General features: G+C 40.7%; 1 protein-coding gene and 1 pseudogene across 1 annotated transcript in view; both read left to right on the top strand.

Annotated features, from left to right (window-relative positions):
- LOC138102822 (E3 ubiquitin-protein ligase KCMF1-like) overlaps positions 1-8,282 on the top strand; it is a 156,606-nt gene extending 148,324 nt beyond the window's left edge. Inside the window, exons 5-7 of the mRNA XM_069000587.1 lie at positions 552-726; positions 6,026-6,305; positions 7,657-8,282. Of these exons, the coding sequence (XP_068856688.1) occupies positions 552-726; positions 6,026-6,305; positions 7,657-7,909 (708 nt within the window). The 3' untranslated portion in view covers positions 7,910-8,282. The remainder of the gene's footprint in view (positions 1-551; positions 727-6,025; positions 6,306-7,656) is intronic.
- LOC138102823 (ras-related protein Rab-7a pseudogene) lies at positions 735-6,019 on the top strand (annotated as a pseudogene).
- Positions 8,283-15,449: the final 7,167 nt, after the last annotated feature.

Below are 15,449 nucleotides of genomic sequence, written 5' to 3'. Positions count from 1 at the left end.
GCTAAAGCTACTAGTTTAGAAATTGGAAAAATATGATATGTATAAGTACAGTATTTCCTAGCTTAGTAGTTAATTGCACTAGTGCTTCTTAAGGTAAAAGGAAACTTTACCTAGACTGTCTTGGGAGAACACATTTGTGTGGTAAGAATAGCAATAAAATTTTGTAGATTATTTTCAGTATTTAAATACCCTTCTTTCCCAATTTTGATGGTAAAATCCTTATGTCTTTTGAGTAATGTGTTCTGCTGAATATGCATCATCAGTTGTAGCATTACCAGTAGAAACTTTAATCCATAAGGCAGAAAATCCATCCTGACATTTCTTAAACATGATAAAAAGCCTGGGAAATATGAATTTGGTGCAAGGAGCCTTGGGTGCCTTGAGTTCACATCTATAGATCTGACTGGCACCATAGCTATGATTACATTGTGCTTATAAAGTTGAATCACTGTTTTATGAATGAGGAATGTGTTGCTCAATTATTCAATCTAGTAAATGTTCTTGCTGTTTAATAATTGGTAGCAATAGACTTTTCTTAACTGCTTGGTTATGATGAATCTAGTGGTGTTCGGCACGTACGTAGAATGTTTCACCCAGGCCGAGGTTTGGGAGGCCCCCGTGCACGTAGATCAAACATGCACTTTACTAGCAGTTCCAGCGGTGGGCTTTCATCTTCTCAGAGTTCATATTCTCCAAGCAATAGAGAAACCATGGATCCTATAGCTGGTAAGAGCTGTAACCACTGATTTTGGATCAGAGTCCTTAAATAGACTTTGAAACAAAGTCCAGGATGATAATGGTTGTCTTGTTTTTCTGTTGGTTTGGGGTTTTTTTTAAATGCTTCCCAATATCGTAATTGATGGGTATTTACTGATGAAAAGTATCCTTAATTGGATTGTCTCCAGGGACTGAACCTGGAACTTCTGAAATTAAAAACACTGCCCCTTTAGCTTGTGCTTTTAGAGACTTCTAGGCTCATTCCCATGACTGACCTGTTCACAGGTGGTATCAAAGAATGGTTGACATTTGAAAGGACCTTTTAAGATCACCTACTACAACCCCATCCAACTTCCCTCCCCCCCTGCCCCCAAGCAAGGCCACCTAGAGCAGGTTGCTCAGGACCATGTCCAGTCAGGTTTTGAATATTCATACCAATGGACTCCACAACCTCTCTGGACAGCCTGTTATAGTTTGGTCACCCTCACAGTAAAAAGTGCTTTCTTGTGTTCAGATGTATTTCATTTTTTTTTAATTTCTGCCCATTGCATCTTGTTCTGTCAGTGGGCAATACAGTGTCTGGCTTCCTTTTCTTCATTTCCTCCCATCAAGTATTTACATACACTGTTAAGATTCCTCCCCCTTGAGCCTTTTCTTTTCCAGGCTGAAGAGTCCTAGGTCTCTTAGCCTCTCCTCATATGACATGTATGCATGTATTTTTGAATTTTTGAGTGGATGGACAGCAGGATGGGGACTAGGGGAGCAAAGTCCCTCTCACTCTAAGTAAAGATCAGGTTCATGACCACCTGAGGAATCTGAATGTACATAAGTGTATGGGACCTGATGAGATGCATCCTAGAGTCCTGAGCAAATTGGCTGATGTAGTTGCCAAGCCACTCTCCATGATATTTGAAAAGTCATGGCAGTCAGGTGAAGTCCCCAGTGATTGGAAAAAGGGAGACATCACACCCATTTTTTAGAAGAGTAAAAGGGCAGCAAGTCTCAGGCCAGGTGCCACAGCACATGCACCAGTGTAAAAGATGACTTCTAGGAAGAAAGTGTTACTTAAAGTCATCATCATTGGAGACTCTGGGGTGGGAAAGACATCACACATGAACCAGTATGTGAACAAGCAATTCAGTAACCAGTACAAAGTTACAATAGGTGCAGGCTTCCTGACAAAAGAGGTCATGGTGGATGACAGGCTTGTGACAATGCAGATATAGGATATAGCACTCCAAGAACAATTTCAGTCTCTGGGAGTTGCCTTCTACAAGGGAGCAGACTGCTGCATCCTGGTGTTTGATGTCATGGCCCCCAACACATTTAAAACCCTAGACAGCCCAATGGATGAATTCCTCATTCAGGCCAGTCCAAGAGATCCTGAGGACTCCTTTTTTTGTGCTGGGAAACAAGATTGACCTAGAAAACAGACAAGTCACCACAAAACAGGTGCAAGCCTGGTGTTACAGTAAAAACAACATCCCTTACTTTGAAATCAGTGCCAAGGAGGCCATTAACGTGGAACAAACTTTCCAGGTGATTGCATGAAATGCACTTAAACAGGAAATGGAAGTGGAGCTTTACGATGAATTCCTCAAACCCATTAAACTAGACAAGAATGACTGAATGAAGGCTTCTGTGGAGAGTTGCAGCTGCTGAGGGGAAAGGGAGGGGTTGAGCACAGTCCTTCACAAATGAATATCACACTTAGGCCTTCAAACACACAGTCCCTCTTCTGTGTTTAAAATGAAATTTTAAAAAAAATTTCCATCTCCAGCTGCTAAAATCTACCCATCTCCCATAAGCCTCTGAGTCCCACACTTCAGAGCTCATGTCCCCACATCATCCACATCACACTTCATGGTAACAGACCTTTCTCTTAGTTTAGAATGGAAACTCTCATATATGTTTGGAACTGAATTTAATTCCAGGTGTCCAATGGAGAGAAACTGTTTACAGGTAATCTGTGTAACAATTTACATACATTTTTAACTGTCTCGTGTTTTCCACTGTGAAGGCTGCAACTGGAAAGGCTGATTACCCATAGTTCATTGCAAGCTCAGCACTCAGTCTGACTAGGTTGAGTTTTGTATCTCTGTTAATGCTTGTTGCTTTTAACTAATCAGATCTTTTTACAGTATCCATGTATTATGTAATGCTTCCTTAGGAAAAATCTTATAAAACATGTTAATATATGCAACCAATTAAATTTTTTTAAAAAAAGAGAACCCTGGGAACTCCTGACCATTCATCCTCATCTCTGTGCCTGGTAAGGTCATGGAACAGATCCTACTGGAAGCTATGTCAAGGCATATGGAAGGCAGGGATTAGACACAGACAACATGCCCTAGGCAAGGGCAAATCATGCCTAACTAATCTACTGGCCTTCTCTCATGGAGGGACTGCATTAGTGAACAGGGGAAGAGCTATGGATGTCATCTATCTGGAATTTTGTAAGGCCTTTGATGCTGTCCCTCACAACATTCTTGCCATAAATTGGAGAGAGATGGGTTTGACAGGTGGACTGTTAGATGAGGGACTGGCTGGATGGCTGCATCCAAAGAATTTCAGTCAATGGCTCAATGTCCAAGTGGAAATCAGTCACAAGTGGTGTTCCTCAAGGGTCCGTATTGGGACTAGTACTATTTAATATCTTTATCAATGATGCAGAGGGATTGAGTACATCCTCAGCAAGTTTGCAGATGACACCAAGCTGAGTGGTGCAGTTGATTCCCAAGAGGGAAGGCATGCCATCCAGAGGGGCCTTGAGAGGCTTGAGTAGTGGGGCCATGAGAACCTCATGAAGTTCAACAAGGCCAAGTGCGAGGTCCTGCATCCAGTGTGTGTCCAGCTCTGGGGTCAGCAGTACAAAAAAGACATGGACTTCATGGACCTGTTAAAGTGGGTCCAGATGAGGGTCACAAAAATGATCAGAGGGCTGGAATACCTCTCCTATGAAGAAAGGCTGAGAGAGTTTGGGTTGTTTATCCTGGAGAAGAGAAAGCTCCAGGGAGACCTTATTGCAACCTTTCAAGATATAAAGGGGGCTTATAAGAAAGACAGAGTTGTTGGGGGTTTTTTATGAGGGCCTGTAGTGACAGGACAAAGGGAAGCAGTTTTGAACTGAAGGAGGATAGGTTTAGATTGGACATAATGAAGACTTTTTTTTACGATGTGGGTAACTCATCGTAACTGGGACAGGTTGCCTAGGGAAGTTGTGGATGCCCCATCATGGGAAGTGTTCAAGGTCAGGTTGGATGGGGCTTTGAACAACCTGATCTAGTGAAAGATGTCCCTGCCCATGGCAGGGGGGTTGGACTTGATAGTCTAATGTAAAATCTTAGAGATATCAATCTTACACTCATATAGTGAAAAATTATAAGTGTCTATCTTAGTTCTCTCTGTATCTTCCAATTGAGTAGATTCAGACAGCAGTAAGATATCTTACAAAGTATTCTTTTCCAGTCTGAACAAAAGCAGTTCTCCCACTCTTTCCTCCTGTAATATGTTCCAGCCTTCTGATCATCTGGGTGGACCTCCACTGGATTTGCTCTGTTATGTCCATGTGTTTCTTGTCCTGGGGAGGCTAAAACTGAACACAGAACTCTGGATGTGGCTTTGCCCCAGTGCCAAATAGAGGGAAAAAATCACTTCCTGAGACCTGCAGGATGTATTCCTGCTACTAAAAATATCCCAGCAAAAGAGGATGAAAAATTTTCTGTCATCTTAATGACTTAAGTTAGGTTGTGGGTCTTTAAAGCACTAGAGTTGGTGCAAGAAGGGAGGATGTTTGTATGTCCTGGAGTCCTGGAGTGCAACACTTCCTCTTACCAATGCAATGGGTATTAGTTTAGCTGAGTTAAACATGAAGTGGCTGCCTTGGTTTATTTCAGCCTCACAAGACCTTCCCATTTAGGAGCATGTGTAATAAAATGGTACTCCTTTGAGTCTTGTCTTTTTTCCTTTTTTTTCTTTTTTTTTTTTTTTTGGTCAATGTTTTTCCATTCAGAGAATGTAGTGCAGCCTGGCTGGGTGTCTGTGTCATGCCAAGCCTGTGTCTCAAATTCACAAATTCACATCTGCTACTAGGGTTCTGTTAATCTGTACTCAAAGTGATCTTACAAACAGCAAGGAAAAATATGTCTTACCTGGCAGTGTTATAAGTCTTCCTTTGTATTGGGGTAATAATTAGTACATACTACCAGAAGTTAGAACTTGTGCTTGTAACAGACATGTACACATTATTTATTTATTTTTCTCCTTGTGGTGGTTATCAGTAATTAGTGAAATAAAATATTATTGGTAGCTGATAGTGATATGGTTAGCTGTGCTGATTAAAAGTGACTTGAGCATTTACTGTTGGCATTCCAAGTGTTCCAGATGCAAAGAACTACTGCATTGTGCTTTATTTCCCTAAGAAAAGCCTAGTTTATATAATGAAAGTCAGATGGAAGGAAAATTTTCATGACCTGTAATAATGACTTGCAGCTTTAACGAGGATCGGATGGATAGGGAAAAAAGGGAATCTACTACTTCTGCCCTCCTTGTATCATACACAACAAAGTAGTACTCACAACTTTGTGTGGAATATAATATGTAGTAAATTACTGGGCAATAACTTAATGTTTATTTTGGGAAATGCTTAGCATGGACATAATTTGTCACAGTCTTGAACTTTGAAAGAAAGGAATCCAGGTTTGATTTAAGTTTTTTATCATTAGAATTTCTCTTTTTTCAGCAGAGGTCAAAAGTTGCACAAAAAAAACCCTCCTGTGGTCAAATATTTTTCATATAATACAGCATTTAAAAAGTCTTTCTGAATTAAATATTTTCTAAAAATGTCTGAAATTATGCTATAATTATTTGTCTTTTCTGCAGCACAGCTTCCCTCTGGAATATGCATTGAAGGTGCATAAAGCCACCAACTGAAGTCAGAATTGAAGGGGTTAATAACTATTTTGACTAACTTGAAGATAAAATTTTAGAGAATTCTTGCACAGGATATTGCTTATATGGTATTCCCCATAGGTTGACTCTTATCAGTTTAAAAAGCTTTAAGCTTTGACTCTTTTTTTATACATAGTTCTTTAGATAATAATCTTCCCATGGGTTTGGAGACACTGGGTGCTTGTAATGGATAGCTCATGAAGCTTTTCAAATCAATACAATTTGTTCATGAATTTCATCAATGAAAGCTTTTAGAAAGCAAAGGAATTGATATACTGGTATTCAGGACATAATTATGCTGTTGTGTGATATGTATTTAAGCAGATTTCACTGTAGAAACTTCTCTCTTTTCTGGCAGAGCTTTTATCTCAGTTATCAGGCGTGAGACGTTCTGCAGGGCAGCTCAATTCTTCTGGCCCTTCTGCTTCTCAGTTACAGCAGCTGCAGATGCAACTGCAGTTGGAAAGACAGCATGCACAGGCAGCAAGACAACAACTGGAAACTGCACGCAATGCAACTAGACGCACTAACACAAGCAGCATACCCACCACTCTTACACAATCTATAGCAGCAACCAATACATCTAACACAGAAAACAATCATCAGACTATACAGAATTCCCAGTTTCTTCTTATGAGGTAATTTGGTTCATGGTATTAACTCTTCTTCCATTTCTGTTTTCCTTGGTCTTGTTATGGACATAGAGTTCAGTGAAACTACTGCCAGATCACTAATGAAGTTTGTAGTTGAGATACTATGCTTTTGTTTGCATTTGTGACATCACCTTTTCAACCCTGCTGTTTGTTCCTAGGCAATGAATAAATATTACTCGTTGTTTCTCAATTTGAAGAGAAACATATGGTATATTGCCTTGTTAACCTGTGTTTGTTTACCCTACTACTTCTGATAAGACAAGAGCCTTTACAATATGTTTCAAACTTTTATGCTGATAATGTGAGGGAAGAGAACTTTAAAGTTAGTTTTATGTAATAGGAAATGAATCTTTAATGAAGGCTGAAGGTTGAATAGAGGTTTATATATAAAATATTTTGGATGAAAAAAACAAGGATTGTGCTATTAATAACCAGCATCCATATCTGTTTCAGAAAGTATAGTTAGATCCTACAGTTCTATAGAACAGAATAGTTCAGTTGGAAGAGACCTATAATGATCATCTAGTCCATTCTACTATAGAAGAGTTGCCCACTCATTCCAGCTCTTTTTGGAGGTTTAGAATATTGATTTTCTGGATTCAAGGGGGAGGATGTTTTTCAGATGCATGTTGAGAAAGAACAAAAGCATTTAAACAGTTTCTGTGTCTAGAAACTGGGCTTGGGACAAGTTATTGCTGTCATGCTGATTTCTATCAAAACTTGTGATAATATCTCAATCCAAAGCTTTTTGAAAATCATAACTTTAAGGAAAGTATCTGCAAATGTCAGTCACTGATCTTGTGACCTAGGATAAAACTGAAACAAGCAATTCTCTTGCTTCTAATAGGTGATGGTGCATGGACTGATAAGAGAAGGGAATGATGTACTGTGCTTTGGGAATCTCTGGGCATTATGTGTGTAGTAATGTATTTTGTGTCATGCTTGCATTTAGAAGTTGTCCTGGGGACAAAATGAGCACTTAAGAGATGACTAGAGAATTTTAATGCCCCTTAAAACAAAATCCCTCTGAGGGGAAACAAACTTCGGAAATAGATTTTTTTTTTCCTTCAGCCTTAGAATCTACTTCTATGAAGGATTTTTTGGAAGCATCTAGGAACAAGTTTGTTAAATGTTTGTATTCTTACATCAGGAGTGCCAGATATTGTCAGATTTGTACATGTCAAAAGAAGTGCAGCGGTACCTAAGTTGTTTCTCAAAGGAATGGCTTTCAGATGTTATTCAACATGCATCAGTCCAACTGTTTAGGCAGTTAGTGAAAGCCCATTTTGTTGCTGATACTACTAAGCCTGTCTTATTTTTCTGTGTTGCTCTACAGGTTGAATGATCCTAAGATGTCAGAAGCAGAGCGTCAATCAAAAGAAAGCGAACAGGCAGATCGCAGCTTGTTTGTTCAAGAGCTTCTGTTGTCCACTTTGATGCAGGAAGAAAGTTCCTCCTCAGATGAGGATGAACGGGGAGAGATTGCTGATTTTGGTGCTATGGGCTGTGTAGATATTATGCCTCTAGATGTTGCTTTAGAAAACCTAAATTTAAAAGAGAATAATAAAGGAAATGAGCCTCCTCTTTGATGGCATCCCACTTTGCAGACAATGTCCTCTGTGCTGTATTTGCCAATGAAAGTGGACAACAACTATCTTGGGTTTGTTTTGGTGATTGTAATTTCAGGTCTGTCACTCTTGTTACATTGTGTACATTCAAAGGAAAAGAGAAAAGATATATACGATAATCATTTCCACTTAACCAATTTTTACTTTTAGCAGATAAATATAGGTTGCAGTGCAGAGAAAAAAAGCTCTGTGTCCTGTAGCTTGACATGCAAGAAAGCTCTCCTAATACTCCACATTCAAACTGAAGAGGAAAAAATGAAAAAGTCTCTAATGAAGCTGCTGTGTGTATTTATGAATATTAATGAATAAAACTTGCTTGGATGGTTTACCTTAACTACTGCATGATTTTTATTACAGTGTGCATGAGTTTTAGTGACCTTGTCATTTTAAAAAGCCTAAGTACAAGGAGTAAAACTATAAAACACCAAAGCTTTCCCATTATTCAAAGGTAATGTGACCAAAAAGAAAAAGATTAATGCTCACTAGCAGTTTGCAGCCATGAAATAGTCTTTGAGTAACACATGACCAATGACCTTTTTATGTGCTCTCCCTGCGTATTAATGAAAACTCTGCAATGGGCTATATTTTTGCTTACATAGTGTAACGTTTTGCTGTATTGTGACCACCATGTTGCCCTGTAAGACATCATATCCAAGTGGAATTGAACTTTGTAGTCATCTGTAGGAGACAAAAAACAAGAGCCACTACTGGAATCTACTACAAAGGGCTTCTGTGTGCCCTAACACCAAATTTTGTTCAATTTTCTTTAAAGTTTTCCTTTTTGTGTTAAATATACCTTATTTAGGTATAAATTATTCATATATTCACTGGTGGGGGGTGTGTGCTAACCTGGATTATGTTGTTTTAGTTTTAAGATTTCATAGTCCTTGTAATTTTGAGTTATATATTTTCTTCATAGTTTAGAGAGACTCCTTAGTATTAGGAGAGATTGAGGATTTGACTTCCCAGATATCTCCATATGTTACAATTTGGATTCTTAATGCTAACTTCCTATCAACCTTGGTGAAAGAAACATGACACTTGGTCTGGATGAGATTTGGGTTTTGAATAGAAGCACAATGGGTTGCAAACTAAGCATGGGATGGGCTCAGCAGTCTGGCCTTAGCACACAAAGGTAATATTTTAATAGTGATTCTACACAGAAAGTACCAGCATGATTGCTCATTTGACATGCAGTGAGGCTGGAAGAACTGTGAGCTTTGACAGTACCTCTAACTTGTCTGTCTCCCTCTGTCTTTAAAAGAAATGAGAGCCTTTTTTTAACCTGTCTTGGATATATTAAGGGTATGGACTGTTACAGATTACTTATGGACACCGTAGCTTCCCTCAAAAGCCAAGTGTCTACATGTGCATGCATTTCTGTCTTGGGGCCCCTGTCTGTTCACAGAATTGTGGAATGGCTGAGGTTGGAAGGGGCATCTGAAGGTCCCCTGGTCCAGCCTCCCTGATCAAGCAGTGCCTCCTAGAGCTGGTTACCCAGGATTATGTCCAGGAGGCTTTTGAACATCTCCGAGGAGGGAGACTCCACAACTCCACTGGGCAGCCTGTTCCAGAGCTCAGTCACCCTCACAGTGAAAAAGTGTTTCCTGATTCTCAGATGGAACCTCCTATGTTACAACTTGTGCCCATTGTCTCTTCAATAACTCAACAATATGATATTGACATAGTATATAGAATAAAGGGAAAAGACAGAGTACAGAAGCACACTGCATTGTCAGGGGTTATTACATGAATGTTCACATCTAGATTAATAGGTTGCAGTCCCACCACAGATAACATTGGTATAAACAATTCCATTTTCCCTGTGGCTAATATTTTGGGAGAGACCGCATCTGAAAGAATTTCAGTCCTCACTGTGTTTTGTACTGGTGGTGTACAGTCATGCTATTTTGGCCTGTGATTCTTCCATTTTCTTGCAGTGCCCAAACTACAGCTTAAATTCATTTTTCCATCAGGGTATAATGTATAGCAGTCTTGTACTCCCTTGGTCCAAAATGCTACAGATTTTTTTCAACTTTTCATCCCAGTCATCTGCCACAATCCCCACAAGGCTATATCATCCAGAATTGTTACTTCTAATTCAAAAGAATATCCTTGCCTACAAGAGTGTAATTGAGCATGTTCAATCAAAGCATTTTGGCAGGCATTGGAGGCCTCTTGTTTTTGCTTGGTCCATTGCCAAACAACTTTCTTCCTAGTCCATTTCTGGTGGTTTTGCATTTGCCAGGCAGTGCCTCGCTGTGAAGTGGCAGGTGGGGTGGAGGGGGAAGAATTTTTTTGCATAGATTTGCCAACGACAAAATATTTCTGATGCCGTGATCTCATTTATTTCTGATGGTGGAACACCAGCTTGCACAAGATCATTCCATATTTGTTTACTTGTCACCTGTGAGGTAAGTCTTTGGTTTTGTTGACTTATTTTCATTCACCACCCACACAGCTGGTTCCAAAATTAGAGCCCATATTTCCCTCAAGGCATTTGCTAGGGTACCTATATTACCAGTATCACTCATGACTGCTGCTAGAATCAAGGGTTTCCGTGAAACAGGCGTCCCTCTCAAAAGCTGCATTTTTATACTTTTCATTACTGCTACCCCATCCAGACTAGATCCTGTAATAAGAACATGATCCATCCCTATCTGCCACAAGAAACTAATACCTCCTTCCATTGTACACCAATTTCCAAAGAACAGCACTAATTCAGCAGCATCTGCATATGCTGTTAAAACTGCTGCAAATAACCTTTTGTATAGCATAGGTCCAGCAGCATCCTGCCCATCAGGACCCCTGATATTTTGTAATTGAGCATATCCCCATTGTATCTGGTCCTGACTGGATGTAGGGCTTAATAGATCTTTTTCACATATTAATAAGTGGAAAGACACAGTGCCACTATCCAAAGCTCGCAAAATCCATGCCAGTATGCCTTTCCCGCTCTTCTGCTGGTAGACCTCTAAAAATTCCCTTAACTCTTTCGGACTATAAGTGCATGTGATCTGTACCCCTTTGTCTGGCAGATCCCTCTGCCCCTCCACTTATATGAGGGGTCATGCTTCTACCATGTCCCTATCTGCTAAATCTGGCTCGAACTCAATCTCAGAGTCCGAGGACTTACTCCAGATATTTCTATCCGACTCCTTGCAATCCCATCAAGATTTCATAGTGAGAACACGAACTTGAGAAATTTAAACCTTTCTTTTCCCATCTCTGTGCCTTCATTTGTTAGTAATACAAGCTGCCAGCTGTTCTGCAGTGCATTGCTGCTCATAGTGCCGCTCTGATTGAGCAGTAATTACTTCTTGTGCAATCGCCTTTGAATCCTGTAAAGTCCCGACTTTCTTTTTCCAACTCTCTTACTTTGCTCTGCAATGCTATAACCTCACGGTCGAGAGCTCTAAGACCGGTAGCTAATAGCCATCCCAATTGTAGAAGCCCAGAAGACAAGGGGCTAATGTGTATGTCTCAAACACCAATAGCTGGATGACTGTGGAGCCAACCGAGGATTGTTGGTAATAACACGCTGTGAGAAAGAACAGGATGTGGCTGGAGAAAGGGCCATACGGAGGTAGGGCAGCACTTTTCCTGGACAAATGTACTTGTTCTAGTTCCTGGAGATAGGCACAGCACAGCGCAAGCACAGAAATAAGGCTGAGAAGTGGGCATGGAACATAGGGGGGGGAACAAATACCACCCAAGACCTCCAAAGCCCTCCAACCCATTTCCTGAAAGGTCTGAAAGAACGGACTGTGCATGATAACTAATTTGCATAGAAAGTGAGAAGCTTATCTCCAGGGTGGGGAAAACCTATCTATAAAAAGGTACCCCCACAAAGCATAGGCAGCACCCCCAAGACCTAGGACATCCCATCAGCTGGATCAATGCTGGAACCAGGAATAGTCCTTCCTTCCTTCCTTCCTTCCTTCCTTCCTTCCTTCCGAATTCCGAATTCCGAATTCCGAATTCCGAATTCCTTCCTTCCGAATTCCTTCCTTCCGAATTCCTTCCTTCCTTCCGAATTCCTTCCGAATTCCTTCCTTCCTTCCTTCCTTCCTTCCTTCCTTCCTTCCTTCCTTCCTTCCTTCCTTCCTGATGCTCATCACCTGCATTGAAGAGAACCATCTACATACAGTAACTGATGTGTGCAACAAATATTAGGAGTGAATGCTTAAGAACAAAGAACGAAATCCTATATGTTACCATTACAACATAGAATAAATGACCTCTTGGAAATAAAACCAGAATGTATTTAGAGAATTTTCTTAAATGTCTTAGCATAATTTTAGAGGTTTAAATGTACCACAAATTCAGGAGAATACAGAATTTCTACAAATTTGGAAGTTCTCAGAGAACAAAATATTTATTTGGTCTTACCTCACAATTGTTATGAACAGCAGTGAAGCATAGATTCAATATAACTCCTTTCTGCTCATACATATACAGTCTTGCAAAGCTGAATAGGATTTTTTTTCTTGGAGAGAACCCAGGAAAACACTTTCTTTTATATTCATTTATTTATATGTGCATACACATACACACAAACTTCAACATGAGTGGAACAAACCATTTTAAAACACTCACCAGTCAGCAAACATAACAGCAGCTGATTAAAAAAAAAAAAAAAAAAAAAAAAAAAAAAAGCAGATAGGAATAATTTTTAAGAAAGAATAAAAGAAAGCCTGCAAAAATTCCATTTCCCTCCTGAATGCCAAGCATCAAGAATAGGAGCAGTCTTTGTACATAGGAGAAGATGGATAGGGGGTTGGGGTTGGAGTTAGGATTTTGTTATTTCTTTTAGGGTTTTGTTGGGGGGGTGTTGTTTGTTTTCTACTTTTTTTTTTTTTTTTTTTTAATCATCAGCATCCTAAAAGAGATAGCAAAGAATGAAGCTAGGCTACTCATTACCAATATTAAGTTTTTGGCTGCAAATACATTTCACAATGATATCATAGGATAATGGTACATGTAGATGCAAATATATTAACTGTGACAAATTTGATATACAGCCTGTCAGGCTTTTCATATGATAAGGCTTCATAGAAATTTTAAAGACTCTGTTATTATATATTTTCCCAGATTTTTTAAAAAAAATTTGCACAATCAAAAAGGCAAAGAGTACATAAAAGATACTAAAAAAAACATGAACAAAGTACTCTAGCACAATCAGAAACCATAATAAAATCCCTTTTTGAACTGAGAAAAAACTGGTTACAAGGGTGTTATGGTTTGACACTGGCCATACGCCAGGCACCCATGAAATACTCTCACCCACCCTTCCCTGCCACAGCTGGGCAGAGGAGAGAAAAAATTAATGAAGGGTTCATGAGTGAGATAAGGACCAGGAAAAAACACTCCAAGGGCAAAACAGGCTCAGCTTAGAGGTACAAAGTGAATTTATTGCTAACAGAATCAGAGGAGGATGATGAGAAGTAAAATAAGTCCTTAAAACACCTTTTCTTCCCCCAACCCCTCCCTTCTTCCCACCTACAGTGCAGGGGGACAGGGGACTGGGGGCTTTTGGCCAGTTCATCTTCCACTGCTCAGGGAGAGAAGTCCTTGCCCGTGAGACCGTGGGGTCCCTCCCACGGGAGACAGTTCTCCGTGAACCTCTACAACATGGGTCCACTCTCACAAGCAGCAGTCCTCCCAAAACTGCTGCAACGTGAATTCCTCCCACGGGCAAACAGTTGTCCCAAAGCTGCTGCAGTGTGGGTCACTTCCACAGGGTGCAGTCCTCCAAGGACAGGCTGCTCCAGCCTGGAAGCAGGGGCCCCTCTCCACCGGGTCTCCCACTGGATCACAGCCTCCTCCAGGCATCCACCTGCTCCTGAGTGGGGTCCTCCCCCATGGTCATCACCATGGCCTGCAGAGGAATCTCTGCTCTGGTGCCTGGAGCACCTCTTCCCCCTCCTTCTTCACTGACCTTGGTGTCTCCATGTTGTTTCCCTCACATGTTCTCACCTCCTCCTCTTCTCTGACTAGAAAAAAAAACTGTGCCCACTTTGTTTTGATTTCTTCTTAAATATGTTATCACAGAGGCATTACCAACCTCTCAAATTGGCCCAGCCTTGGCCAGCAACATGTCCATCTTCAGAGCCATCAGGGATTGGCTCTGCCAGACATGGTGGAAGCTTCTAGTAGCTTCTCACAGAAGCCACCTCTGTGCCCCTGCCCCCCCCCCCCCCTCAACAACCAGGCCATGCAAAACCAACACAAAGGGACAAAAAGATAGGACACTGATTGAGTTACCAGAAATGTCATCTGCAACAGAAGTGGCCTGACAGTGTTTTGCCAAGAACCGTCGAGAAACAATCCAAATCCAAGGAGAAAAAGAATTATTTTATTATTTACATGCTAGGTTATATATCTTTGTATGTGAGAGAGCATGGTATGATTGGTCGCTTGACCAGCCATCCCCTAGAGGAACTGGCTGAGGTTCTCTAACACCCATTCAAAATATTTTTTCCCAGAGTAGAAACACAAGACTGGAAAACAAACCCAGGTGCAAGATATAGAGTTAGTTTACAAAACCGTCTTTCACTGTTTCTCAGCTAAAGCATGAGAAAGAAAAACTTCACAAAATGCTTCAGCAGCTGGAAAATTCCTCTGCTCCTGCCTTTTAGCATATACGATTCCCCCTTTTTGTTTAAGACCAAAAAGGTCACATTTGTAATCCTCTGCTGGATCCCTTGCAGCAAGAAGAACAAACACAGCATAAGGGGTCCATTTGGTAGCCGCCAGTTACCAAACAGAATTCAAATCAGATGCCAATTTAAAACAGGCAGAGCGATTTTCCAGTAGCACCAAGGGAAATACATCAAGCGAACCCAACTCTATATCAACAATTACAGTTCTACATTGTTGCTGCCTGTTCTGAGCTTCCCCTCCCCCTCCCCAGGACACTTGCCTCTGCCATGTGCTCTGAACTCCTTTGTTCTAAGCGCGGGCAAAACCAAATGTAACTCAAACTCTTTAGCAGTGTCTGATTGGCCGGTCACCCTGGGTCTGCCGCCAGTCCTCCCATTTCCCCTTCTCCGAATAAAAGAGACGATCAAGGGAGGCCCCGCCCTCTCTCAGCTCAGCTACCCTTTCTGCAAACATCTCTTGTCGTCTGTTTCTTTGAAAGCTTCTAACTGCGGGAAATTGAGCAAGTCCAGAGCTATATTTCTCCCTCTTTGGTTCTGCTGATGGTATTTGCTTTGCAGCTGATACAGGTACCAATTTTTGAGCTACTAAAATGCTAGATTGCTCGTGCTACCTTACTGGGTTGCTCGAAGCTTTCTAAGGCATTGAACTACTAGCACTAGCCGGTATAAAGCTGAAAGTATACCCCCTCACTACATCAGCTTAATTCTACATAACCTTAAGAGCTTTACATCAGTTACTGACTCTAGACAGATATCCTTAAGGGCTCTAACATTCTGACTCCATAACAAAGAAACTTAAAGTTCAGTCTTTACTAGTAGAAGGACCGTCCCAGTCT

Source organism: Aphelocoma coerulescens, assembly GCF_041296385.1.
Source record: "Aphelocoma coerulescens isolate FSJ_1873_10779 chromosome W unlocalized genomic scaffold, UR_Acoe_1.0 ChrW_unloc_scaf_2, whole genome shotgun sequence".
NCBI lineage: Eukaryota > Metazoa > Chordata > Aves > Passeriformes > Corvidae > Aphelocoma > Aphelocoma coerulescens.
This window is presented reverse-complemented; position numbering and strand designations above follow the sequence as displayed.